The sequence below is a fragment of the Westerdykella ornata genome, assembly GCF_010094085.1.
Source record: "Westerdykella ornata strain CBS 379.55 unplaced genomic scaffold EI97scaffold_38, whole genome shotgun sequence".
Lineage (NCBI taxonomy): Eukaryota > Fungi > Ascomycota > Dothideomycetes > Pleosporales > Sporormiaceae > Westerdykella > Westerdykella ornata.
In genome coordinates this window covers 50,552-76,338 of record NW_022986888.1, presented here as the reverse complement: position 1 = coordinate 76,338, position 25,787 = coordinate 50,552, and the positions used below count along the sequence as shown (strand labels likewise).

Below are 25,787 nucleotides of genomic sequence, written 5' to 3'. Positions count from 1 at the left end.
AATATTATTACACTCTGTATGCCAGCACACACGTCGCACCTCCTCCAGCCACTCGATATGAGTTGTTTCTCGCCTCTAAAGCGCTTGTACAGTCAAGAGGTGCAAAGGCTTGCACACCAAAGAGTCTACCATATCGACAAGGAGGACTTTCTATAGCTATATACAGGTGTACAGCAAGCTGTCTTTATAGAGCAGAACATACAGAGTGGATTTCTAACTACTGGGCTAGTGCCATACAATCCCCAGCATGTATTATCATCCCTTACAGTTACCAAGACACCGTCTCCACCAGGCACCTCTAGTGGAGCAGCGCTTCCATAGACATCTGAGACACCTCACACTGTTGCCCAGCTAGAGCAGCAGGCTTGACTTGTACGAGGCCTCATCCAGCACTAATCGCAGAGCCCAACTAGCCGAGCAGTTAATTAACTTATTAAGGGATGCTAGATGGTGATGCATTCAGCTGTCTTACTTGCAAAGGAGAATTCAGAGCTTCGTACAGCAAATCACCGTCGAAGACAGAAGCTACAGCATCGCCGACGGTATATTGCATAGGGAGGTGTTCTACAGGCACAGCAGGGCCAGTTTCTAGTAGATAGGATTAAAAATAGTGGGCACATAGGTGATCAGGGTGAGGCTCCTCCTGTACACCAGCGGGAACCACCAACGTGTACGAACTATCATATTCAAGGCCATACAAGGCGTCAATGTAGGAATATCTGAAGAAGCTCCTACAGTGGCTTTATAGTAATATTTTGTGTAGTTGTAGAACAATCGTTAAGAGACACGTCATGATCTTGGTGAGGTGTTCGGTTGAGTGGTATGATCGGTTGAGTGGTGGAACACGTTATCGCTAGTTGCAACAATAGAAGGAGGGGGGCACCCCTCTATTAGTATAGCTTAGCAGATATTCTAAGGTAAAATATAAAATCTTTAGTAGTAAAATGCTATATACAAGGTTATAATAGACGCCAGTGCACTTGTAGCTGAAGATGTCTCAACTTCTAGCTTATTTGAATCCGTTGTTGTCCCGCTATCGACAGAAGGGTGCGATTAACTTTGATACGTTGTCCCACTAACTAATAGAACACGTTAATGGCAACACCTCCGTACATGACTGAGAAGTGGACCAGTAAGGGAAGAATAAAGGTTTAAATTCGTAATTCGTGACGCAGGCCAATGTTAGAAACGCCACGGAACAAGCATCAAAACACCATCAAAAACAAAACGCGTACGTCTATACTGACAATGGGTTAATTAGATGTTTATGAACCTGTTTGACAGAGGCCTGGGTAACCCTGGGACTGGTAGTATCGTGTTTGCTATTGACGGGTTTAGACACTTCACGGTCACCAGTCCCTTGATCGCTTCCAGGAAATATTGTGTCGCGCTTTTGCCTTTCTGCCATTTCAACTATAAATTAAAGAAGAATTGATCTAGTAAAGCACACCAGAGCTCCATATGTAGGACGGGGAGCATGGGCTTCATAATGGGAGCGGGTGGTGGCCTAGAAACGGACCATCAGCCCGAAACTGGGACACCTGCACCTGAAAATGACAGCAATCTCGCGCCGCGTAGTAGACTTTTTACATAATTCACCATATTCGTTGATAAACGGAGGAGGATTTTGTCGAAATCCTAAAAAACTCCACAACTGGACTGTTTTTGCAAAGGAAGCCATGCCCCATCCACATCCGTTCTGATTCCCGATCGTTCCTCCTGTGAAGCGAGTGAGGTGACATGCTCAGGATGATCCATCCATCTGTGCCACCCCTAGATATTGTCAAAGCTGACCTCGGCGTAGGCGAGTTCAATGAAATCGTCTGGTCCGCTTCCGGTGAAGTCAACCTTCACCTCGAGGAGAACTGAATGTTGGACCGGCACGCCACCGGGGACAGTCTCGTCGTGAACCGCCATAGATGAGTGGCTTAAGCTGAGTCCAGTCTTATGAATTATCACCAACGAGTTGTGAGTGACCGTGAATTCCGTGACTCGGGTACTGCTGCCAGTGCGGAAGCGGACAGCAGCAGAAACTGCCTTCATATTATCCCCATCAATCATCGCGGGTGTTGGAATCACGAAGTAGATCGTGTCGGGGCTAGGGGAAGTGTCTCCCCTTCTAGGTCTGACTTCGGAAAGGCCTTGAAATCGGTCTGTCTGCCAGGTAGGGTTCCTGACCACAATGCCCATAGCATGAATTCGAGAGACATATTTGATCGCCATGTTATATAATGACTGTGGAGATAAGGGCTGAAGAAGACGAATGGGATATCGCTGTCTCCTAACCTGGAAACGCCATTCAACTCTATGGGGCTTGGGGAAGGCTTTATACCTCAGCCGCCAAGACGGACTGAGATCATTACTTCAAAAATATGGCTCCACACAGGCCCCTCTAGTGCCACTAACCAGCAGAATTAAAAGCTACACTTTAGTACAATGACGGGCAAGATGAATGAAATGATGACATGTAAGAATTGACGACATATGAGATTGCCGACATGTGAGATTGTTGACATGTGAGATTGACATGTGCCTGATCCGTTGTTGTGGGAACCCTTCAAGGCACACAGAGAACGGACAATGATGCTTCGCGTCTAACTTCCTACTGAGAAACATCAAGAGGAGCAAAATCCATTGCAGCGACTAATCTCTCCATATTACGAAGCATGTACATGACTGAGAAGCGGACCAGTAAGGGAAGAATAGAAGTCGAAATTCGTAATTCGTGACGCTGGTCAATCTCGAGAATGCCCCAGAACAAGTTTCAAACAGCATCAAAAACAAAACGTCCAAACTGGCAATTGTCCAAGCCCATCACTCCAACTACCACCCTCCCCTCACCCTCCTAACCTTCTCCTTCCCTCCCACCCTTCCGCCCGTAACCCGCCTCGCCCACCTCCTGAGCGCCCATCCCCTCGCAGCCGCCTGAAACAGCGTCACCTCCCGCTCAAGCCTCTTCTTCCGATCCGCCAACACCTGTCTCCACCGCCTCTGCAACGTCATCGCCGCACACACGACCTTCTCCCTCTTCCGCGCCACGTCGGCGCATGCATACGCAAGCCGCATGAGCACAACGCGCTTGTGCGCCGTCTGTCGCCCGAGACGGCGACGGTACGCTCTTTGGATGACGGATGCGGCGCGGTGAGTAATCGAAAGAGGGAGGAGGCGTGAGGCGAGGAACGCGAGGGTGATGAGAGTAAAGTCACGGGATGGGATCGTCTTATTCTTGTGGTGCTGCGGCGTGAAGAGCGCGACGAAGGACGACGAGCAGCCTGTCGCTCTGAGCTTGGCTGCTAGCGGGAGTTGCGCTGTGCCATCTCCTGTTGATAGGGAAGAAGGCAGGTAGGTGTCAACGATGCTTTCTAGGACGCGTGGATCCGAAAATGAAGTAGTGAGGTTGGAGACGCGCAAGCCGTGTAGCCGAGCAATGCTCCGCGACCAGGACAGCAAAAGTCGCTTGTGGTACTCCAGGCCTTGCAGTTGGATCGTAGCCTCTTCATCGTCATCCGAGTCCAGATCCCTTTGCTCGTAGTTGTCGCGCTTGCTGTACCAGCTCTCACGGAAACGGTCAATTTCCTTGACGAGCTGCGACCAGTCAACAAGGGTGCTGAGACCGCACTTCCCCACTACAGCCCAGAGCAGGCTCAAAGTCTTCTCACGATGCCCGTCGACGATATCTTCAGGCTTGATGCCCTCAATGGCTTGAGTTGGGATGCCACGGACTCCCACTAGCGCAGATAATGCAACTTGCACATTGTAGAGCTTTTGCGGACGGCCGATACTAGGATACTTCAGATGCTGCGACAAGATCCAGCTTTCCCTTTGATTGAGATTAAAGGTGCTCGTCAGAAGCTCGCCTGACGGCATTGTGATGGTGACGGTCTCGTCGCCGCGATCGCTAATTGCTGTGGGCGAATAGAGCAGCAGCTCAACAAGACGGGTGACCATCACCCCGTCACGAAGATCGATGGCAATATTCTCGATGTGATAGTTGTACTCCTCCAGAGGGTACTGGGCATGTTCAACTCTGTAGTTGAAGTGGCCAAGCGGCCGCGTGATATCTCCCACTGACGGCAGAAGCATTGCCCCCAAAGCGTGCAGCACTTGCTCAGAAGTCTTGTGAGGCGACGTGGTTTGGAAGAGGCAATCAGTTATGGCGCCCTGAATCTTTGCCTTATCCAGGAGAAGGACCAACATGAGACTCCGCAGCATGGTGCGTCGCCATGCCCAGCCTGGGGACCCGACTTCATCACCATGGTGATCACCGCGCGTGATGTTCGCGATACTCCCAGCACCACTTTTGACCCGTGTGGCATCTTCGTTGCGGATGAAGAAGGTTTCCAGGAAAGCTTCGATGGCTCTACGTTCCGCTCGTGTCTGGCGCGAACCATCCTCGGAACTCGTTGATCCACTGGAAAGCCTTGATGGAACCGCAATTTTCCGTCCCACAATAGCCTCTGCCGCGGCACGTAGAGCAAAAAGATCATATGTTTTTACCCAAAGGTTCAGATACTTCTTGCGCATCCCCAGGTCGTCTTTGATCCGTAGCGTCTGTCCCAGGAGATCTTTCGGTAGGCTCAGAGCGCCACAGGTCAAGGAGGCTTGCAGACGCTTGTGCAAAAGCACTGTGGCGGGGTCCTGATAGATCGCTAACATCTTTAGGCGGAGATCTTGATCCGAGAAACCGTTCTCATGAATGGCGTGAGCAGAGTTGAACACCGAATTAAGCAATTGGGTCATAGCGACCTCTTGATACGTGAGCCAGTGATCTTCGTACAGTTCGGGTCGAACCAGGTCTTCTGCCAATATGGGGTACTTCTCACGAACAGGTTGAGGCTGCCCGACTATATGGAGCATCGATATCTCCGTCGATGGTTCGCTTCTGTCTTTTCTTCGGCGCAAAGCAGAGGGCGGAGATCCGTCCGGATGGAACGGGGAGGATGACGATGGATTATGCATCTGCACCTTTCCTGGTAGAGTTCTTCTTGAGGAAGGTTTTGCGGGTGGAATCGTAGATGATTTCGTCGAGGCTGTACTGTTGACCTTGGACTTGATGGACTTAGCAGGCGACCCGTCATAGCTGTTCTGAGATCGCAGTCGCTTCTGAGCAGCATCAGACTTGGATTTGCCCTGGGCGGTCTGCGCTGATTTCGAAGTATTAAAATGGACTCTCGATGGTTTCAACGCCGGTTTCCCGTCCTTCTTGGTAAAATTGAGGTCAATCTCCAGGAATCCTGGGGGTACATTTTCCTTTCCAGGCCCTGACCCAAAGGCATCCTCCAGGAACGGTGCCGCCTGCGGTGGTCTCTTTACCTCTCGAAGTGGCCCCCGCTTTGGTGGAGCTGCCAGGGACTTGCGCGACGTCTTCTTCTCCTTCTTCAGTGCAGAGACCAGATCCTCTGGCTCCTCTTCTGACAAAGTTACAAGGTCCAGTCCAAAGTTTGGCGATCTCATCCTGGGGTTCCTAGCCCTCTGCGTAGGTTGCCCTGGATGTATGGTCATGATAGTGGTATCTTCGGATGGAACATAGATGGTCCTTCGGCGGGGATCCTTCCTAGGGCCCTGCTTCTTCAGCTCCTTCTTCTCCAAGATATCTTCCCGTAATTGGACTGTAGCATTGCCCACTGCTTCTTCCCTGTCCAGCAGCAACTCCGAGACGCGCCGCCGATGTGGCTTCGTCAGCTGTGCTTTTGGCGCTGCCGCTGCAGCAGTTGGTATCTTCTGGGCTGGGTGCGCGAGAATTGTGCCTCTGCTTTCTGCTCCGATCCTGGGCAATATGGATGCACGGCTCCTTCGCTTTATTTCGGCCTTTTGCAGTTGTTCCTGCTTCTCTTCTTCCTGGGCCACATCTTCGAATATATCCAGAGCGGGATCGAAGTTCGTCCTGCGCGATGCGCGCATGGCTCTCCTTGGCTTTGCATGTCTAGGGTTCGCTCCCAGCTCCGTAGTGTAGTCTAGATTTGCTGTCGTATCCTCTATAGCATATGTCGGCGCATATATAGATGATCGGTGGCCATATTCGGTATAACGATTGCTGTGGAGGGATAGGCTGGGCGCCGGACACGGGGTCGCGTCTGCGTACCGGCGCATCGTGCTGTTTTCACCGGTATAGGATAGGGATCAAGGCAAGTGTCGGGGCGGGACGGTGTGTGGTGAGTTGATGAATTCAAAAACTGGGGAGCTGAAGCCACATGGCACGGACGCGACAGGACGCGATGTTGATGTGGTGGTTGTGCGGGGCAACCACCCGCGCTAGCCACATTTTCAGCCACAGTGAACGGACAACCTCATCTGTGAGGGGGAGAGTGACGCACATAACCGCCGCGTATGAATATCCTGCTTGGTTGTTCTTCAGAAGGAATTTTTGTCAACGCACGCTGTAGGGGCTGCTATGTGGACTTAACAAGGTTACAGTAAGTAACTAGAGCGATTTACAATTTGTCGTTTATGCAGCAGACAAGGCTTGAGCAACAATGGTACCTCGAGTCTCCCATATCCTGTTGACTGGATAGGAGTACTCTCTGTAAGGCAAAACTGATAGTCCTGTACATTTTCAGAGCTTACTTCCTGCTAGACCAACCAGATCTCGATGTCAACCCTTATCTGGCTTTGTTGTAAAAGACCCACAACCCCTCCAGGGCATTAAGAAAAGAAAACCAAAATCTGGTCTCTACTTATCTAAGTCCCCTTGATCATCAGCAGACATGTCATCCAATCCCCCGTCCATATCCCCCATAGACGTCTGCACAGGCAAGAGGCCCAACCCCAAATATCATCGAAACCGCAACGGAACCTCGTCCCTCTTGAAAACAGCCCTCCGCGTCTGCGTTTGGAACATTGACTATTTCCTCCCCGAAACTTTTGCCGAAGTGCCTTGGTGGATTGCTCGTATCATTTACAACGAGCTTAAAGAAACGTAAGCACAACATTCACTGTAGTTTCCTTTCTTCTGGTTGGAGCATAGACTCCCGGCAGCAAGCCAATGACACTCCCAGCGATACCCTAACCCCGCGAACATGGAGCCTCTTCCGCCAAGTCTACACCAACTCCGTCTCCCAAGCCTGCCATCTCAACATACGCAAACCGTCCCCAAGACCCTCAGTCCCAGCAATCACTCTCCCACTATCGCAAATACCCCTCCAACACCTCACCATGCTCTGGGTCCACAATGCCATCATGGAAACCGAGAATCTAATCTCCCTGCTGGACCTTCGCAATCTCGCCGTCCTGAATCTGCAGTTCTCCGTAAGACTGTCTCCGCTCCCGCCTCTGCCGGTCAGGGACAAGATGATTTGGTCCTGGGGAAGAGCTGTGAAGGAGAGTGAGGCGTTCAAGAGGTTGAGGGTACTGATGATCAGGGGAGATGGGATCAGTATCGGGACGTTGATGCACGCGGCGACGAACTTCCCAGCACTAAATCTGGTTAATCTGAGATCCCCCGGTCGGAAACTACAGATTGGCGAAACGCCGCTGGACTTGGAAGCGTGGAAGACGTTGTATACGAACAAGTACGTGTGTTGCTGCAAGGGTAAATAACGGGTCTCATGAAGTATAGGTCTCCCCTAGATGAATGGCATTCGACCAATGAGGAAGACGACCAGCCCGAACTCACCCTGATCCGCCTCAACCTCCCCATCCGCTCCAAGATGACCGCTCTCTATGACTATGCCGCGATCCCCGCTCTGGACCAGAAACCCCTCGCCGTCACTGGCGAGACGCTAATCACCGTGCATTACGCGCACCAAATAGACCTGCATGAACCGCCCCCCATCTATGGTCAACCTACGACTGACTCTGAGACGACGGCGGTTGCTGGACTTCGGGGTGACCCTAGTGTGTGGTTTTCCAGGAGGATCGTCGAGAGAGGGAAAGATGTGGTGGAGGGAAGCGAGGCGGATAGGCATGAGGAGCGAGATGGAGGCGCGGGTGCGAGGAAGAAGAGGAAGGTTAGGGTGGGGAAGCAGCGGGATGTGGGAGAGATGCTGAGATCGTTGGTCTAGGGGTGCATGAAGAAATGGGCATGAAGAAATGGGCATGAAGAAATGGGCATGAAGAAATGGGTATGAAGAACTGGGCATGAAGAAATGGGAGATCTTCCAGCTCAACTACTCCTCGTATCTGCGGTAAGGGCAACGCGGGTTGGGTCGATTTAGTCTTCCTACTCCTAGCTGGTTTAGCTATGTAAAAGTAGGTTAAATGAAGCTCTAGCTTGAGCTCCCACGACTGCCTCTCTTCACGTCCGAGTGCATAACCCCCTGCATTTCCCTTCAGGCTAGATCACCTACTCCAATATATCCCTGGCTGTCCAGTTGAATTTGGAAAGGTGCACTGAGATAATACTGTTATTATTCCCGTAGTGGGATTAGAAAACACCAACAGCAATGTCTCCCAACTCTGCAGTCCAACTTCATAGCTGACCGCGAGACTGACTCTGAGTCTGTATCTTTGTACATGAACGAACCTCATGAGGTTCGCCGTCTCCGTCCCCGTCGACTCTACCTCTGCTTGAATACCAACCATCTCTACACACTCCCCCTCCACCGACACCCGCCACCTAAATATCCAACCCATCACCCACGATGTAGAACAGCAGATACGCTTCCGCAGCCAACACATCCTTCTCTCCCACCTTAATTACCTTACTATCATCGAACATGAACCACTCGCCCCCTTCCTTCGAATAACTGACATAATGTCCGCTATCGATCTTGCCCTTGTGGACAATCACGCTGGAGAGGTGGTACAGGAGGGCGTTGGAGGGGTTGTTGATGTTCATGTTGGGATTGGGTTCGGGGAACGGTGAGGTGGAGGGTGAGGAAGGCACTGGATTCGTTGATTTGCCCTGTGTTGTGTAAGGGTAGAGATTGAGGGTCATGGGGAAGCTGAGCTTGGTTTCGATTTTGGCGGATGTGGCCTTGGTGTGTTCGAAGCGTTTGAGATGTATGGCTAAGCATAGCGGGAGGCGCTGAATGCTGAGCTGCTTGGTCGCGCTTTGGCGGTCCTGGCAGCTGGAGCAAGTGTAGTCCTCGGCGGACAATTTCTCCCTGCTGGTGAAGCGCTCGAGGCAGTCGCGGAGGTCCAACGGTGCATCTTCTACGGCCCCAGGCTCGACCTTTCGCTTCTTAGGCTTGTTACGCACGTCCAGGCTTAGGTCCATGTAGGGATCGACGGCTGTGTTTGTGTTTTTGCACTTGTCACATGTGACTGTGCTACAGAGTTTGCCAGAGAAAACCTTGTGGATGATGCAGTTGCAGTCGACGTCGTGAGAGCCGTCGTTTTGCAGGTGGAGCGTGTTGAGCATGAACTGCATATATTCATGGGCATCTTGCTGGTTATATCCGGCCAGAGCCTAGAGGAACACATTAGGCCCAGTGGTATTTTCCACGCTGTAGAGATGCACTCACTTCGCCTGCTAGCCAACTGCCCATGAGCATGTTGACCGCTCCAAAGCCTTCCGTCTTCTCGCTTGTGTGGAATTCTTGGAGCATCTCGTCCAGGGCACAACTGACACATCCCTCCTTGCCGCAGTCTTCTTTCTTGTGGCCCTCCCCAAGGTAGAAGTTTCGGATGAAGGGGTTGTGGATGAGGGTTTGCAACACGACGCTCATGAAGCAAGTCTGTCCCATGTTGTAAAGCCCACGGAGGCCAATCGCCCGACAGGGAGAGAATGTAGTGTGGCTAACGATGAGCTTATGGTCTTCAGGGCTGATTGTGTCCTCATATTTTCGTTTCTTCCCTAGATGAAAGTTAGCCGAGCACTTTTCATGAGAAGAACAAGCGTGAGGCACCCTTATGAACCCGTCTCTCCTCCATTTCAGGGTCATAGATGAAGTCCTGGCAATGTCCACAGTAGATGTGCCCTTGTCGTGATTCGGCGGCTATCACACGGCGTCAGCGCAAGCAATCGTGCACAAGCCTCCGTGACCCACAAAAGATGTGTCCCTTGGTATCGACATGTTCGTCCCTTTCGGCTTCGGTAGCGATGAGGGGACATTGGAGGCATAGATAGAGGGGTCGAAGGGAGACGATGGGCGAACCAGCGCCCGATTTGTACGTCTGAGTGATGATGCTGGGTTCGTGAAAGATCTTCTGGAGAAGCATGCGGTACTGCTTGAGCGTCGCGGCGCGGGCGTTGCTCAGCAGCAGTTCTATGTGCTCGCAGCCATACTGCACGTGGGCAACTCTGGAAGCGGTATTAGGCTCTCACCAGACACCCTGAAAGGTTACCAGAGTTGACGTACTGGCTTGTTGGAATGATAGTGCCTTTGGAATTCTTCATGATCTTGGGGGAGGCGAGGGCCGGCTTCGAGGAGCCGGCCATGATGTCGGTCATGGTGAAGGGAGAAGGGTTGAGGGTGGACGTTGTGGTGTAGGCGATGTCTACATGGCGAGCGGGAAAGGAGGGACGGGAGGGAGGGACAACGGGACGCGGTGGAAGCGACCGGCGCTCACCGGGGGATATGATGGTTTCCCGCGGGAGGGGCGGTGATGTATTTGAAGCGTCAAGGCGAAGGTGAATATGAAGGTGGACTATTCTCGGAGCTGATGAACTCCCAACCGAGAAGGTCAAGTTCGGACGAGCGCCACGGGTTTATCGATAAGGATCGATTGACCCCGGGCCATACTAGTACATATGTATATCGATGGTCTCCTTCTGCCGCGCCTCAGGATCTTTGCCCAGCAGGTTCAATTGGAATCCAATCTGTCTACTGCTGTCTACCAACGGGGTTTGATTACATATTGCTACAGCGTGCGGTGCCCGAAAAGAAACGAAATTCAGAGCTGCAGCCCTACAGATGTCGTCGGTCTTTAGTAGCGCCAGTCGCTTATGGCCGAGCCGCATCACCAAGTGGTGGATTCGAAAGAAGCCGATTGTACTGCAGGTTTCCACGTCCATTGGAACAGCTAGCTAGTAGGAGCAAGCCGCACGGGTATGCCAGGCGTAGTAATCATCTACCTCGACTGTATGGAGAATCTGAGTGGCTCTCTTCAAATGTACACAGTACAAGTAAATACTGAGCTCCCAGGCCTTGAAACGGATGGGCATAACCAGAAGTGTGGCCAATCAAATGTGCGCTGACTACTGTGTAGGTTTTGGCAGTAACCAAAGCACCAGGCAGCATAATAGCGTCCAACTTTTTCCAGCCATGTCAGAGGAGCTTATTACTCGGATTGACTGTATAGGTGTGCTGCTGACAAACAGCTTTGCCTAGCATCTGATATAGGGAAAGGTTTCCATAAAGTCTTGAATCTGGCGGTCTGCGTATGCCACAACTCTAGCCGGTTCCCCCTTCGAAGATTGATCGCCGTAGCATGATTGCATCTGTATAGTGTCATTATCTTTTACCATTTCAGAATCTCTCCCTGTCATCTTCGGCCGAGTCCCCCGCCGTCCATCGTCGTCCGACCTGCATCAAAAACACCAGCGCGCACGAACCAATCGACTAGTGCCATCAGTCCTCGCCGCGCGGGATGACGGATTTGCCCGCAACTCCCGGTCAAGTCCCGCCTCAAGGCGTACTCATTGTGCGCCATTAAATCTACCTCTCAGCAGGCTCTCGCTCTGTTCGGCGACCCTGTCTACCCTATATATATATATATATATCCACACCTACTTACGCCGGACGGCCGTCTATCTTCCTCCCGTCAAAACCCCCAAGTGCTTTTCTCCGCTTCGCATCAACCCCAACACAGTAATCACCCTGTCGCGTCTCCCGCTCCTGTGATACCGATGGTTTACAACAAGTAGGACAGCAAACCTCAATTCCGCATAGTCGGCCCTTACCTAGTGGCCTCGCCGGCCGCAACTATCCACCACTATGCCTTTCCTCCAATTGAGGGAACTTCTGCAGTTCCCCACAGGCGACAACGAGACCGACACCGTCGTCAACGGCGTCCATTTCAACCTCACTGCCCTCCAACACTACAACTACACCATATACAGCAATAATACCATCTCCAACGCCTCCAAATGCTACCTCATCTTCGACAACTACAAGCCCTTCATGTTCAGCAACGGCAGCTGGGTCAATGCAACTACTTGCTACATACCCTACTACGGCATCCACGAGCGCGGAATCGCAAGCATCCTCATCGGTTCCATTTTCGGCATCAGCATCATGTTCACCCTGATCAACCTGCGGAAACACGGGAAATTGTATCTGAGGGAGGATAAGAGGTTCCGGGTGATTGGGAGACGGTGGCAGTGGTACTGGATGCTGTTCGTGGCAGCGTGTGCAATGATCAGCACATTCACCGGTATTGACGTCGACCGCTACTATCTGCAGCAGATTCCCATCATTCTGCAGAGCTTCTTCTTCATGCTCATGGTTCCCGGTGCACTGGCAATGGTTTGGGAATGCACCAGACACTGGTAGGTACGCCCAGCCTCTCCATCAAAGTCCTGATCTAACACACTCAGGGGTTCGTGGGAAGAAAGAAAAATCGTGGACCGCGACCTGTTCGCGTTACGGCAGGACGATAAGCGCTCCAAAGTCGAGTTCTACCTACCTTTGATCTTCTACCTCTTCGCATGGCTGAACTTCTTCATGACCATTCCGCGTTCCTGGACGCCGATACAGAAGCAGAATACACCCGAGGACAAGAATAATATCGCGAAGCCGGCGGCCACGGGGGCGCGGGAAAAGGCTGGAGCTATACTGGCCGTGTGTGCCTGGTTCGTCATCTGCTTCTCTCTGTTCCACTCGTTGAAGAATTATAAACCGCGGAGGGTGGGGTTCTTCAACAAGATCAAGGCCTTCTTCCGGGATTCCCCGACGAAGATCCTTCTCTCGATCATACTGCTCGCCATTCGACTAGGCTACGGCATTGCCAGCGCTTGGATCTGGGACCTGAGCATATCCCAAGATGGAGTCCACATCGGATGGCCTTTCGGCCTAGGCTACGGCCCCATCCTGGCCATCATCGTCATTTACGAGATCGCAGGCTTCGTGGAGGAGAACGAGGACAAGCGCATCATTCAGATGAGGCGCGAGCGCGGGATAGCACACGACACCGAGCTCGGTATCACGCGCAAACCGAACTGGTGGGATCGGGATTGGTGGGCTCGGTATCAGACCGACGAGCAGAGGCTGGAGCAGATGGCCAAGAGCGCCGGACCGCCGGGGAGACGACGGGCTGAGCGCTCGGGAGCCCAGAGTATGGAAATGGAGAACATGAACCTGCGCAACCGATCCAGGAGCAGGCCGCCCGAGGACCCCTTCAGAGATCAGAGTGACGAGTTTCGACAATCGTCCTATGTGGATGCGAGACTCGGGCCCAGCCGGACAGACAATAGTGACACCGCCAGCACGAGGACGGGGGCTACTCAGTTGACGGGTAGGACATTGTCGGGCGATAACGCCAGTGCCGTCCCACCACAGAGGGTGAGAAGCATGTTGGACATCTAGGAAAGACGCCACTCTTCTGCTCTTATAGATTTATCAGGCCGTTGGATGATTTGTTGTACGATTGATGAGAATTCATGACCCCTTAATCCACCAGGGCTTTCTTAGTCAGCACATGCGCGACACCTGGTTGATGCGCCGCATACATGGCGCGTCTGTGAGACAGGCCCATGATGTCAGCCTCGAGAAGGTGGAATGGTTCCAGCCGTCTCTCTGCTATGTACACAGTAGATAAGGGTTGGCCGCACTCTTCAGCTCGTCAAGTCCATGAACTCGAGCCCAAGCTACATATTGACAGGGCAGCGCCAATCAAGGCGTCGGATTGGGAGATGGCCGAAGGTCCGCGTTTGGCCTGCCGTTACCGCATTGGGGCCCGCAATCAACCTTCCCCGCAGCTTCACCGCATCAACAGCATCACACCTACACCTACACACCTTCATGGCCAGCACCATAACCCACCATAACCCACTGAGAGTCCTCCATTACTGCTCATAAAGCTGCATAATCATTGCGAGAAACCATCGTCGCCGACCATTGGGACCTGACGCACACATCTCCTCCGCCGTCGCCGCACAACCCCGCGCCTGTCCGTCAACCCATGGCAGACGACAGAAACCCTTCGAACAAGGACGAGGGCAGCGTTACTCCTGCTCTACAGGTCCATTCCAACTCGGTTCCCACCATCCCTCGCTCTCCGTCGCTCGGCAACAACTTGTCCTCTCCGAGTCCCCAGTCCCGTCATACCAGCTATCCAGAAAACGCCAGAGGCATCACACCACACTCTCCTCGCTCTTCACGACAGCCCTCTCTTTCGCAACAGGCGCTGCAGGAACTCTTGAACAATCCTCCGACCAAAGGTCGGAATCCTGCTTTCGTCGGTCGCGATTGGAAAACGATTCGCATTGGCGAGATTGTCGACCCTGGTCTTGTCCGGTTCGCTGAATATGACACCAACGTCGAGGAGGCCACCGAGGTATGGCATGCTTTTGAAGCTCCATTGGGCCATGGCTGACATTTCCGCTAGCTCCTTGTCAAGTCGGGCGCTCCCAATGTGGTCCTCCTGCGTGAGGATCGCAATAGCCGAGTAGCTACAGGAACGTTCGACTACAGTGACCTGAATGCGTACCTTCTGCTCGTAGTGGGCCTAGCACAACCTGCCCAAGACGAGGTCGCCTCCTTCGACGAGCTTGCAAAGAAGGGCCGCGAAGGCAAGCCGATTCCCCTCCGTGACATCAAAGAGCTTGGGAAGAAGGACCCGATCATAACACTGCCGCACACGGCGGATTTGACAAAAGCCATAGAAGTGCTTGGGAGCGGTGTGCATCGCTTGCTGGTTGTTGAGGAAGGCAAGCCCGACGTTATTGGCATCTTGACGCAATTACGGATGGTGCAGTTCTTCTGGGACAATAGACAGACTTTCCCTGTGTTGGACCAGCTGTATCCTCAATTGATCAAGGACCTGCACATTGGCTCGTCTTCGGTATTGGCCATCAAGTAAGTCAATTGCGCCAAGGTCGTGCAACAAGAGTGACTGATTTCCTACAGCGGGGACAAGCCCCTGACGGATGCACTGGAGCTCATGCACAATGAAGGTGTAAGCTCCCTGCCTGTGCTTGACGCGCAGAACAACGTCATTGGGAACATCTCTCAGGTTGACGTGCGCGTAAGTTCCATTATCGAACATTCTCCAGTTCCTCTATGTTGACTCCGCTGCAGCTGCTCACAAAATCTACCTCTCTGCCCCTTCTACGGTCCTCGTGCATCCACTTCATCTCCGTCATTCTCTCCGAAAGGGGTGTCCACGACGGCAAAGACTCGTTCCCCGTCTTCCACGTCAACCCCTACTGCACACTGGCACACACGGTCGCCAAGCTGGTCGCAACCCGGTCCCACCGTATGTGGGTAGTAGAGACACCATCGCCGGCTTCCTCCGGACCTCCCACTCCTGCCGCTACTCCCGTGGTCCTGGTACCCCCGTCTCCCATTGCCCCGCTCCCTGCGGCCAGCCAACCGGCAGCATCTGCAGTCGTAGCTCCCGCCATATCTGCCTCAGCCCTGCCCGGTGCAGCTCTCAGTGGTCGTCTCAATGGCGTCATCAGCTTGACGGACGTTTTGAATCTCTTCGCAAGGGCAAGTGGCTTGAACCCTCAAGAACCGGATCAAGCGAGGCTAGCTCGGCGGAGAAGCAGCAGTTCTAGCATGCGAAGAAGTATGGAGAGTTCTAGGAGCGAAAGCTTGAGCGGCAGACGGAGGAGCAGCATCCATGAGAGGAATCCCCCGGGACTTGGCATAGTACGGGGACGGGGAAGCGTAGGAGGAGGACAGTAAAGCGAAAAGCGAGCCGATGGGCAGATTGATAAGGGTGAGCGCTACTTCGAGAAAACTCGATAACGGCGTTGACGGGCAGGATCACATCTGGGAGTCTTACAAGCTTTGGGCGGCGTTCTGTGTATATTCCGGGCTTGGTACTAGGAAGAAGCCAAAATGATGAAATGCATTTATGACGACTGACCACCTGCAGCTTTGTTGGATGTGCCTTCTAACACCGTGCGGCTTCTCCCCGTATCATCACCATCGGTATCGGAGCAGGCATGACTGCCAAGCCCGATGCACCCACGCGGCCCGTTCTCAAACTGAACCTTGATGAGACGACATCCACACCTCCTCCGTCGCGATGCCGTCGGCATTCTCATGCACGCACCAACTGCCGGCAATGCAAGCCACCCGAGAGGATGGGGAATGTGGGAAATACCTCATGGAGATCTGGGACTCGATCCGCAGGGCCAAGGTGCCATAAGGCAATGCTGAAACTGCAACTGCAAGGCGAGAGCAGCATTTGAGGCTGCTTACGCGGCAGGAAAAGGGTGGATATAAACAGCAGTGGCGATAGTGTCTCTGCATGAGGAACTACACTCGACATTTATAATTTTGCACGCGTCGGTGTCGTGCACGACTTCTTCGATTTCTTGTGGCTTGACAACCTTTAGCAGCCACCCATTGCTACTCTTAATCCACCCCTCCTACGATCCGGTATCCGTAGACGGTTTATCCTTCTTGCCACATGCTTCGAAAACCTTCAATTTCTTCCCTCTTTGCGCTGGCCGCAACAGTACTCGTAGATCTTGCTGCATCGCAGCCAGCGCCGGGAATTGCGCTCCAAGCGGACTCCAACACATTGGAAGTAATCTACGGCTCCAACACTGTTGATCCAGCAGGTGAACTGATGCCGCGGTCTGGTACGTCCTCCTTCTCTATTGCCCTATCCCTTAACCCTATGCCTACACCACCCTACATATATCCCTCACTAACACAACACCACTCAACAGACCTCCTCAGTCCCCCAACCTTCCGCCTCCCCAGCCTCCCCAACTCCCCACCCGGCCCCTTCATCCTCCTAATGCTCGACTCCGACGTCCCCCGAAACAACAGCCGCGTGCCCCTCCTGCACTGGCTCTCCTCCAACGTCACCCTCTCAACCACCCCCTCAAACTCCAACCCGGCCTCCCTCCGTCTACCCCCCGAATCACAGCAAGAAGCGCCCTACCGCCCCCCAAATCCACCCGTAGGCGACTCCCCCCACGCCTACACCTTCCTGCTCTATGCGTCCCCGGCCTCTGGATTCTCCCTGCCAGCCAGCGTCAACTTCTCGGATATCCAGCAGCGGGTTTTTAGCAGCGAAGACGCGCTCGTTAGGTTCCTGGGGAGTGCTGGGATCGAGGGTGCGGCGGTGGCGGCGAATTATATGCAGGTGCGGAATTTGAGTGTGAGTGCGACGGGGACGACGACGTTTCCGCCGCCGAGGGCTACGGGGGCGGCGGGAAATGGGACTACTGGCGATGAGAGTGGGAATGGGGGGAATAGGAGTGTGGAGTTTGAGGGGTCTGCGGGGAGGAGGGCGGTGGTGCTGGGGATTGGGGGAGAAGGGGCGTTTTGGATGGGTGTGGTTGGGATGGCGGTTGCGGTGGGGATGGCGGCTGTAATGTTGTAGTGCAGGTGTGTGTGGTGAAGTTGTAGGTGTACCTAGGGTAGATATACAGTTAGTCCTGCTCAGGTTGACGGAGGAAAGCGTCGCTATGCGTAGCAGATATGGAATCCTCGACTACGTATCTAGAAGTGTGAATGGCTAGCGAGGTTGGTTAAGAGAATTGTATAGTGTGACTATAACATCTCGCAGTTTTGGAATAGCACACTTCTTGTTATTCGCGTTATGTGTACTTGCAGCGAGTGAAGAGGGAATAACTCCCAAGTTAAGGTATCACACTTAATTTGGATTCGGTGTGATTCGGTATAAGTTACTAGTTAGGTTATATCATCACCAAGAGGTGACGCGAACAAGGCGAAGCCGTAGTCCGAATATTTTTCAACTGTGTAGACAGCCACGCGGACAGTTCACGCTAACAGGCAACGAATGTGTTGAGCTTGGATGTCTCGCCTCTGACTATCTACTGTCATCGGTGATGCGGACTTCACATGACACTAAGGGAGGCCGAAGCTAACCTGGGGCTGTGCATACATGGCGAGATCGAAATCAACTTCGTCATCAGCTCACATGCTCCGACTAGAAGATGCGTTACGTTGGGCTAGACGAGATAGAACTTCGTTTTCATCTGGATTGCGAATCGACACCATATTTCGTTGGAGCCGCTCAAGGCGCGAGTTGTCTGATTTTGAGTCCTGAATGTCGACTTTGTCCACTTTGTCCATGTACCTATGTACTATGCCGCATGAATGTACATTACGAACCGATCACCTTTCCGATTACATCACATTCCTCGGATGCTTAGATGTAATCGGTGCGACTGAGTCTAGCGGTATCTAGCTCAGTGGATATTAGACCGATGGAGGGAGGGGTGTGCAGCGCACACGCAATCGTCCACCCCTCTTACCTCCCACTCTTTCCCTTCGGCCTTACTGTCAGGAGCAATCGGCGCTCTCACCTTCTATCCTGCGGATTTAAAGACAGGGTTTCCCCCCAACAACCGACTCAGAGGAATCTTATTCCCATCGACGTCTCCACGCGAGTGTGATCCAAATTTCAAGACATATCCTTATAGAATAACCGCTCTATTGCCTTCCATATCGCCGTTTCCGAGCAACTACTTTTCATTCACGAGCAACTACTTCTCATTCACGAGCAACTACTCTCATTACCGGGCAACTACTCTCATTCAGAGCAACTACTCGCGAGCAACAACTTCTCATTCCCAACATGGACCGAGACCCCCCACCCAGGTATTCTCGCGCCTTCGAGACCGAAAGACAGAATCGACCTCATCTCCAGCACTGCCTTCTCTGGTGCACCCGGCTCTTCCTCATCACCTTCGTTAACTGCGCGCTCCTCGTACAGGACCGGATCACAGGCTGGCCGCCCCGTGCCTGACATGTCTGCGTGTATCTTCAAAATCTTCATCGCATCGCCCTTGTTTCTCATCTCGATTGGTTGGCATATGAACACGCCACAGGAGTGGGAGAGGATACATCCGGCTGTTGTGGTCGGCACTCTCGTGTACTGTGTGGCGATTCGGACTTTTTGCTGGTGTTGGGATGTGTCGTTGATGGATTCGGAGTTGAAGGCGAACGAGCAGCGTACGGGTTGTGTGTGTGTCAATCATCCAGTGTGTGATCTGCGGAATTGTTGAGGGAGGAATTGAGTGGATGACCGGATGATCAAGGATGTCGTTGGGTAGATTGGCGGTTATGGCGACGAACCCGGGAGGAGATAATGACGGGACGTGATTAGTCGGAGAGTTCACATTGTTCCTGCTGGGAAGGGAGGCATTCTATCGTTATGCTGCCTACGTGGATATAGGTATCGTTACGCGAGTTGAGATTGCGGCATACATTGCCGATAGCAATCTCTCTGCCGTGCTAGGTCTACATTGTATTCTTTATATCGAACGGAAAAGAAAAATAGAAATCAAGGAGGGTTATCAGTTATGCGGCTAAGAGAATGAGTGTGGCTCCAACTTTTGAATGACGAAGGGTGGAATTTCTGACGTTGGGTCGCACAAGGTGAAGAAGAAGCCGATAGTAAAGAGTAAAATAACTACGGTATTTAAATCTTTGAGAAACAGAAAAGCAGTGCAACACTGTTTGTCGAATGGTGGGTAGGGCTGCAGGAGTGGCGTTCTGTATACACCGGTGGAGGTGGTATCAGGAGTGTTTATCCTGTAGATGGGCAGTAAGTGGCGATGAGATGAATCTGCATTTCTATGTCGTTGTTCTAGGATGTGGCTGTCTTAGGATTGGTTCTTGAGATGAGATGGAGAGGTTGAAAGGATACCTAGGAATGAATACTGTGCACGTGCCCTCCTCTTTACCTTGACCCAACGCAGCAATCTGATTGGCCCGTCTATCTTGCTGCGAGATCGGGGGCCAATGCATGGTGGGGCAACAATCCCTTTTTCGCAGTTTGTAGATGGCGGGGTCATCAGAGAGGGAACAAGCGGTTTGGTAGAGGAGTGCATAGACCTTGGCTGGATAAACCGATCCGTTATTATACATTGCTTTGAGAAGGACCTTGTTACTCGTGAGCAAGCCGGCAATTCCAAGTCGCGTGCCCAAGTATCTAAATCTCCCTCCGGCACGTCATAACTGACATTTTCTCCCCGCAATCCCGCCGACTCCTAAACTCATATACTTGCTCAGAAGTCCTTTAATTGGGCGGTTCCTGAGACCATTTCCGGGAGTACTAGGCATCTTCTATCCTCTTTTCTTTTTCTCTTCATCTCTCGTTTCGCCGAGAAGCCTTCACAGATATCCCAGTGCGGTAAATCTACCTCCGGCCAAGGAAACGGAACCCACTTTCATTCACGCCTTCCCGCTCTGCTACCCGTCCCAATTCTCGCTCGCTATCGATAGACCGACCGAACCATACCGACGACCACAATCCCGCCCTCGATTGAGGTCTCTCCACGTCCACAATGTCCGCAACGCTCTGCCTCGGTGCCCAATGGGGCGACGAAGGCAAAGGCAAACTCGTCGACATCCTCGCAGCCTCGACCTCGCTCTGCTGCCGCGCCCAGGGCGGTAACAACGCCGGCCACACCATCGTCGCCAACGGCATCACGTACGATTTCCACATCCTGCCTTCCGGCCTGATCAACCCCTCGTGCATCAACCTCGTGGGCAGCGGGTGCGTGGTGCACATCCCGAGCTTTTTCAAGGAGTTGGAGGCGCTCGAGAAGCATGGGTTGGATACCAAGGATAGGATCTTCGTGAGCGATAGGGCGCATGTGGTGCTGGATTTGCAGCAGGTGGTGGACGGGTTGGAGGAGGTGGAGTTGGGGACGGGTTTGATTGGGACCACGAAGAAGGGCATTGGTGAGTGTTACGCAACTTCTGAATGACCTCTCCGCTTTCCATGTTGGGAAATTGGAGGATATGGCTAACAGATATATCGTCGTTAGGCCCAACCTACAGCAGCAAGATGACCCGCAGCGGCATCCGCATATGCGACATTTTCGACGAGGCGATCTTCGAGCAGAAATTCAGGCGCATAGTACACGGCTACCAGAAGCGCTTTGGGGACTTGCTGAAGTATGACCCGGAGGCCGAGCTGGAGAAATTCAAGGTACCACATTTCCATTCCCCTTTCCAAGACTGCAATCGTTAACAAACTATAACAGGAGCTCCGCGCCAAACTCGCTCCCTACGTCATCGACCAGATCCCCCTCCTCGAATCCGCCAAAGCGAAGAAAGCCCCCATCCTCGTCGAGGGCGCAAACGCCCTCATGCTCGACATCGACCACGGCACCTACCCCTTCGTCACTTCGTCGAACACCGGTCTCGGCGGCGTCATCACGGGCCTGAATCTGGGCTGGCGCTCCATCAAGGAGGTCATCGGCGTCGTGAAGGCGTATACCACGCGTGTTGGATCGTACGTGCCTTTCCTTGCCCCTGTCCTATGTACCCACCCAGCAAAATGCATAGATTCACCACCAGGGAATTCTGCTAACTTTCCTTTCCCAGCGGCCCCTTCCCCACGGAACAGCTCAACGAAATCGGCTCTACCCTCCAATCCGTCGGCCACGAAGTCGGCGTCACGACGGGCCGCAAGCGCCGCTGCGGCTGGCTCGACCTCGTCGTGCTCCGCCACTCGCACGCCTGCAACGACTACACGCTGCTCAACCTGACCAAGCTCGACGTGCTCGACGGCTTCGCCGAGATCCAGGTCGGCGTCGCCTACACGTACAACGGGCAGGAGCTGGACGGGTTCCCCGCGAACCCAGAGGTGCTGAATAACGTCGAGGTGCGGTATGAGACGTTGCCCGGTTGGAAGGGGAAGAGCACGACGCAGGCGCGGAGTTGGTACGATTTGCCCCTGAATGCGAGGAAGTATGTCGAGTTTATCGAGGAGAGGGTTGGCGTCAAGATTAAGTGGATTGGCGTCGGGCCGGGCCGGGAGCATATGATTACACGGTCATGATAGAGGTAGAGAAGAGAGGAGACGGACCTGCGTGCTCTCATCCCGGATGTGGATGGGGAATGGGGCGGCTATAGTACCCGTTCCCTTGGGCTTGATATCTCGTTTTTTTTCCCCTTCTCGAGTAGATACGCGTTTCCGACTTTGCGATGTGCAAAGTCACACCGAGCGAAAAACCAAGCGAAGCATATAGAGCATAGATCTTGTCATCAATGAATCCCTTCTATCCGAATTCCTCCCTCTGTCTGTTCTACATGCATGCGTGCGTGCTTTCCATGCTAGCTTCCTACCACAGTCAACAACCGAAACCAATAATGCGATGCTCAGCTCAAATGTAACCCCGTGGAATAATAAGCTCAGCCCAACAACAAGACGAATTTAGTCCAGATCATCCGGACTCGTCTCCTGCGTTGTCGTTGTGGTCGCCGGCGCCGCCGCTGCTACAGGCGCAGCGGTGGGGTAGAAATCCACTGCTCCACCCTCCTTGAGCATGCCTATCCTCTCATACAGCGTCCGAGCCCGGACATAGGGGTCCAGTTTCCAGTAATTCTGTCTCAACTGCTCGGCCAACTCATCCCTCGTCCTTCTCCTCTGCGCCAGATCGGCAGAGACATCGCTATTCTCCTTCTCCGCGGCCCCGGCGTGGATCCACCGAAGCACCTCGCTCTCGTACATGTTGACAATCTGCTGTCTCTCCCCCTTCAATTCCTCTTTCCTGTTCTCATCCTTCATCTTGTCGTTCTCGCCGTCTGCAGGCTCCACGTACGTATAGCTCCACTTCTCTTCCCCTCCCAATTCCTCCAGGATCCGACTCTTTTCGACAAATTGCTCCAGCTCCTCGGGCGATTTGACAAAGTGCACTTTTCCGGCGACGACGGGGTCGAGCCAGCCGCGGATCATGTTCCAGATGGTGTTGAAGATCCAGGGCGCCTTGTAGACGAGCACGGTGCCTAGGGATTCGGGGTAGTTTGCCTCGAAGCATTTGATCATGAATTTGAGGGGCGCGTAGTCCATGTTGGCCATGCTGAAGGAGGTCATGTCGAAAAGGATTGTCTGTGAGAGTCAGCCGCTCAGCCCTTCACACCCTTCGCAGAGAGGGAATAAAGGAGTAAGGCGCGTGTGTGGGGGAATATGACGTACAGCAGTATCCACCGGCGGCCTCAGGAACATCCTCGCCGTCTCAATGGTGTATACCGTAAACCGCTCAATCGACTCCTCGCTCTGCTCACCACCCCTATGCAACCTCACACGCACAACACACATCGGCCTCCCCTCCTTGTCCAGCCCGTGTAAGAACGACTTCCCCATGCGCAGTTGGGCGAGAAAATCCTCCCCCTCCTTCTTCACTTTGGGATCATCGCTCTGACTCTGTCGCAAAGCGTGTAGCTCGCCATTCGCCATGATATCATCATCCACATGCATCTCCTCGGCCCGCCAATGCATCGTCGAAATCATCATCACCAGCGCCTTCTCGACGTCCCACTTCCTCGCCCGCAGGAACCGCAGCAGTAGCCCGTCGGGATGGTCGTGCTTCACCATGCTCCAGAACGTGTCCCTTATCTCCTCGGGCGAGCTGTTAGCGATGGCCTGCTTGAAGGCCTTCGTCTGCCCGTGTTTATCGTCCTCGTCCGCTATCGCCATTGCGCTGATGTCTTTCTCCAGGAGCGTAGACGTCCCGGACGCGGGTGCCGAGTCCGAAGTAGCGCCATTCTTCTCGCCCTTGTCTTTCCTCTTGAAGACGTTTAGCCGGCTCTTCTTCTTCTCCTTCTTGCCAGTCGCATCTTTCTCCGACGCAGCGTCCGAAGAGGCAGCAACGGAAGGGGATTCAGCCCCCCCTGTGGTATTCGCATCCCCAGAATTCGCCCCAGGCGCTTCGTACACGCCGAACACCTTCATTGTCGCGGCCCACAGCTCGCGCAGTTTGAGCTCTTGCTCCACGGTGAGCGTTCCGGGTCTCCCCGGCGGCGTATTCGGAGCCATGACCAGGAACGAGTCAGTATAGAGTGAAGGGTGGAATGGTTTTGAGGAGCTGTGTCGCTGCGCTGCTATATCGTATGCCTCAGAGGGGTGGTCGCGGGGAAGGAGCGAAACGACAAGCGCGGTGCCGATCCCAATACCGAAAACGACAACTGCGGTGAAGAAGCCAGAGGCGCTTTTTCTCGGATTAGAAAATGACGGTGGTCCTATGCGAGTATGGAAGGTGCGTCGGCGAGCGCACTGCTCTCTTCTCAAAACTTTTGAAGGGTTCGTGAAACTCGCGAGCGATTGTGGACGCTGATGATGGGACGCAAGGTGTCTTCGGAACGGAATAGAGGACAGTCCCGAGATACGAGAGGAACCGGAAAACGCTGCTCTTGTGCTGCTTCTGACGGCGGTCGGGGAAGGAACGAACATATAGAGGAGGAAAAGGGGAAGGAGCGTGATGAGCAGTGAGGAATGGGGCGGAGCTGCTTATGGACGGCGGTTTTGGAATAGGGTCGATGCTAGACGGCGATAGGGCTGATGAGGCGCATGCCCGACGGACGAAGGAGGGGTGAAGCGGGTTATGGTGTCTGGACCCTGGTTGAATTGCTTCTACGGAGATCACGGGGCGCAGAATTCGGTTGATTGAACAACGACTGAAGCGTGAAGCTTGAGGCCAGATGAGAATGAGTCCTGCTTTCCAACTGCTTAGGAAAATACCGTTGAGGCCGTACTGTGTACAAGCAAAGATATAGTATGACGATGTGGTGAGGAACTCGCAAGCTGTTTTCCGAGTCTTGACTGCATCGGGTTTAGCTCCGCTGTCCCACGGTCCCTCAACACCACCAACACCATCGTGAACTGCAATCGATAAACAAACACAATCAGACGAAAAGCGTCCTCGAAGCTAAACCACGCCTTCCCCCTCACCAGCCGCATCCCCTCACCGACAACGACCATCCACCACCAAACATGTCCACCACAACCCCCTCCCACCACCAACGCCCGCGCTCCAAATCCCCGCGACGCTCCCGCCCAACCACCCCCCTCCGCCCCTCCTCCCGCGCCTCCCTCCGCGACAGCAGCGCCCAGCGCCTCCGCGGACCCTACGCCGCCTCGACCACGACCCCGCTCGAGCTACTACAAGACGACTTTGCCGAGCTGAGCGACGCCATGGCCGACCTGGAAGCCAACTTCATGCAGCTGCACGTCATGCACGAGAGCCTGGCGCGCTTCGGCGAGAGCTTCGCCGCGTTCCTGTACGGGTTGAATATGAATGCTTTTTGTGTCGATTTCCCAGAGGTGCGTTAAAATATCACAAGACCGTCCAGATTCGAATGCAATGGCTTACAAAAACTTCTCCCAGGCACCGATCCCAGAGTCCTTCACCCGCCCGCAGAACAACCCCCATCTCGGCCCAGCCACCTCCTCGACGTCTCAACCCCACCCCCACCCGCCGTCGAAAAACCAGGACCCGAATGTCCCGGACGTGGAAGCCACGTTCCTCACAACCGACACGTCGTTCGTCGAGAACCCGCCGAGCAGCCGCGCGACGTCCAAGTTCTCGCACCAGCAGTCGCAGACGCCGCAGACGCCGGCTCCCGCATCCAAGGTTGCGCGGGGGAGAGGTGGTGGGATCCCGAGGGCCGGGGGGAGGGCAGGCGGGATCCCTACCAGGGGAGGCGTGCCCAGGGGTGCATCGAGAGGGAGTGGGATTGCGAGAGGCACGGGAAGAGGGAGGGGAAGGGGCAGCTGATTGGGATGGGTCTGCCATGATTGACACGAGGGACAAGTTGGATGGGGCTTTTCCCGTTCTCACAAAGGGAGAATGCATCTCTGGCAATCATTGCTCACAAATCCTAGCAATAAAAGAGCGACTATGGTATAACGATGGTATTGCTTCATTTTCCTCATAACTGTCATCCCTTTTCCGTCCAAAATCCCACACAAACCCAATCCAGATGTCAGATTCAGATTTCCCATTTTCTTTTCAA

At 53.6% G+C, this 25,787-nt stretch overlaps 11 protein-coding genes across 11 annotated transcripts; 5 read left to right on the top strand and 6 right to left on the bottom strand.

Moving 5' to 3' along the window:
• Positions 1–1,705: 1,705 nt before the first annotated feature.
• EI97DRAFT_426358 (uncharacterized protein) lies at positions 1,706–2,223 on the bottom strand (the record flags this gene model as incomplete). The annotated part of the gene is made up of 1 exon (XM_033797189.1): positions 1,706–2,223. One exon carries the CDS (start codon positions 2,221–2,223, stop codon positions 1,774–1,776), a length of 450 nt encoding a protein of 149 aa, XP_033649976.1. The 3' UTR covers positions 1,706–1,773.
• Positions 2,224–2,823: 600 nt separating this feature from the next.
• Positions 2,824–6,150, bottom strand: EI97DRAFT_426355 (uncharacterized protein; the record flags this gene model as incomplete). The annotated part of the gene is made up of 1 exon (XM_033797188.1): positions 2,824–6,150. Exon 1 carries the CDS (start codon positions 6,088–6,090, stop codon positions 2,824–2,826), a length of 3,267 nt encoding a protein of 1,088 aa, XP_033649975.1. The 5' UTR covers positions 6,091–6,150.
• Positions 6,151–6,518: 368 nt separating this feature from the next.
• EI97DRAFT_209930 (uncharacterized protein) lies at positions 6,519–8,277 on the top strand. Its single transcript, XM_033793761.1, has 4 exons — positions 6,519–6,523; positions 6,575–6,916; positions 6,996–7,508; positions 7,556–8,277. The coding sequence occupies exons 2-4, from the start codon at positions 6,705–6,707 to the stop codon at positions 7,998–8,000; spliced, it is 1,170 nt and encodes a 389-aa protein (XP_033649974.1). The 5' UTR covers positions 6,519–6,523; positions 6,575–6,704; the 3' UTR covers positions 8,001–8,277.
• EI97DRAFT_504218 (ubiquitin carboxyl-terminal hydrolase 2) lies at positions 8,228–10,551 on the bottom strand. The gene is made up of 5 exons (XM_033802815.1): positions 10,242–10,551; positions 9,930–10,183; positions 9,789–9,878; positions 9,405–9,736; positions 8,228–9,349 (listed from the first exon to the last, which is right to left on the bottom strand). Exons 1-5 carry the CDS (start codon positions 10,331–10,333, stop codon positions 8,555–8,557), a joined length of 1,563 nt encoding a protein of 520 aa, XP_033649973.1. The 5' UTR covers positions 10,334–10,551; the 3' UTR covers positions 8,228–8,554.
• Positions 10,552–13,707: 3,156 nt separating this feature from the next.
• On the top strand, positions 13,708–15,866 carry EI97DRAFT_209807 (uncharacterized protein). Its single transcript, XM_033793758.1, has 4 exons — positions 13,708–14,379; positions 14,431–14,900; positions 14,952–15,069; positions 15,123–15,866. The coding sequence occupies exons 1-4, from the start codon at positions 14,005–14,007 to the stop codon at positions 15,732–15,734; spliced, it is 1,575 nt and encodes a 524-aa protein (XP_033649972.1). The 5' UTR covers positions 13,708–14,004; the 3' UTR covers positions 15,735–15,866.
• Positions 15,867–15,958: 92 nt separating this feature from the next.
• On the bottom strand, positions 15,959–16,478 carry EI97DRAFT_209859 (uncharacterized protein). Its single transcript, XM_033793759.1, has one exon. The coding sequence runs from the start codon at positions 16,305–16,307 to the stop codon at positions 16,035–16,037; it is 273 nt and encodes a 90-aa protein (XP_033649971.1). The 5' UTR covers positions 16,308–16,478; the 3' UTR covers positions 15,959–16,034.
• EI97DRAFT_504216 (PEBP-like protein) lies at positions 16,049–17,604 on the top strand. Its single transcript, XM_033802814.1, has 2 exons — positions 16,049–16,642; positions 16,733–17,604. The coding sequence occupies exons 1-2, from the start codon at positions 16,468–16,470 to the stop codon at positions 17,392–17,394; spliced, it is 837 nt and encodes a 278-aa protein (XP_033649970.1). The 5' UTR covers positions 16,049–16,467; the 3' UTR covers positions 17,395–17,604.
• A 1,488-nt stretch (positions 17,605–19,092) lies between these two features.
• EI97DRAFT_209642 (uncharacterized protein) lies at positions 19,093–20,027 on the bottom strand. Its single transcript, XM_033793757.1, has 2 exons — positions 19,690–20,027; positions 19,093–19,629 (listed from the first exon to the last, which is right to left on the bottom strand). Exons 1-2 carry the CDS (start codon positions 19,871–19,873, stop codon positions 19,349–19,351), a joined length of 465 nt encoding a protein of 154 aa, XP_033649969.1. The 5' UTR covers positions 19,874–20,027; the 3' UTR covers positions 19,093–19,348.
• EI97DRAFT_436925 (adenylosuccinate synthetase-like protein) lies at positions 19,846–22,061 on the top strand. The gene is made up of 4 exons (XM_033799231.1): positions 19,846–20,729; positions 20,816–20,979; positions 21,035–21,285; positions 21,378–22,061. Exons 1-4 carry the CDS (start codon positions 20,330–20,332, stop codon positions 21,832–21,834), a joined length of 1,272 nt encoding a protein of 423 aa, XP_033649968.1. The 5' UTR covers positions 19,846–20,329; the 3' UTR covers positions 21,835–22,061.
• A 148-nt stretch (positions 22,062–22,209) lies between these two features.
• On the bottom strand, positions 22,210–23,811 carry EI97DRAFT_385859 (CRAL/TRIO domain-containing protein; the record flags this gene model as incomplete). The annotated part of the gene is made up of 2 exons (XM_033796040.1): positions 22,210–22,884; positions 22,972–23,811. 2 exons carry the CDS (start codon positions 23,809–23,811, stop codon positions 22,210–22,212), a joined length of 1,515 nt encoding a protein of 504 aa, XP_033649967.1.
• Positions 23,812–24,765: 954 nt separating this feature from the next.
• On the top strand, positions 24,766–25,549 carry EI97DRAFT_470393 (uncharacterized protein; the record flags this gene model as incomplete). Its single annotated transcript, XM_033801764.1, has 2 exons — positions 24,766–25,095; positions 25,160–25,549. 2 exons carry the CDS (start codon positions 24,766–24,768, stop codon positions 25,547–25,549), a joined length of 720 nt encoding a protein of 239 aa, XP_033649966.1.
• Between the last annotated feature and the right edge of the window lie 238 nt (positions 25,550–25,787).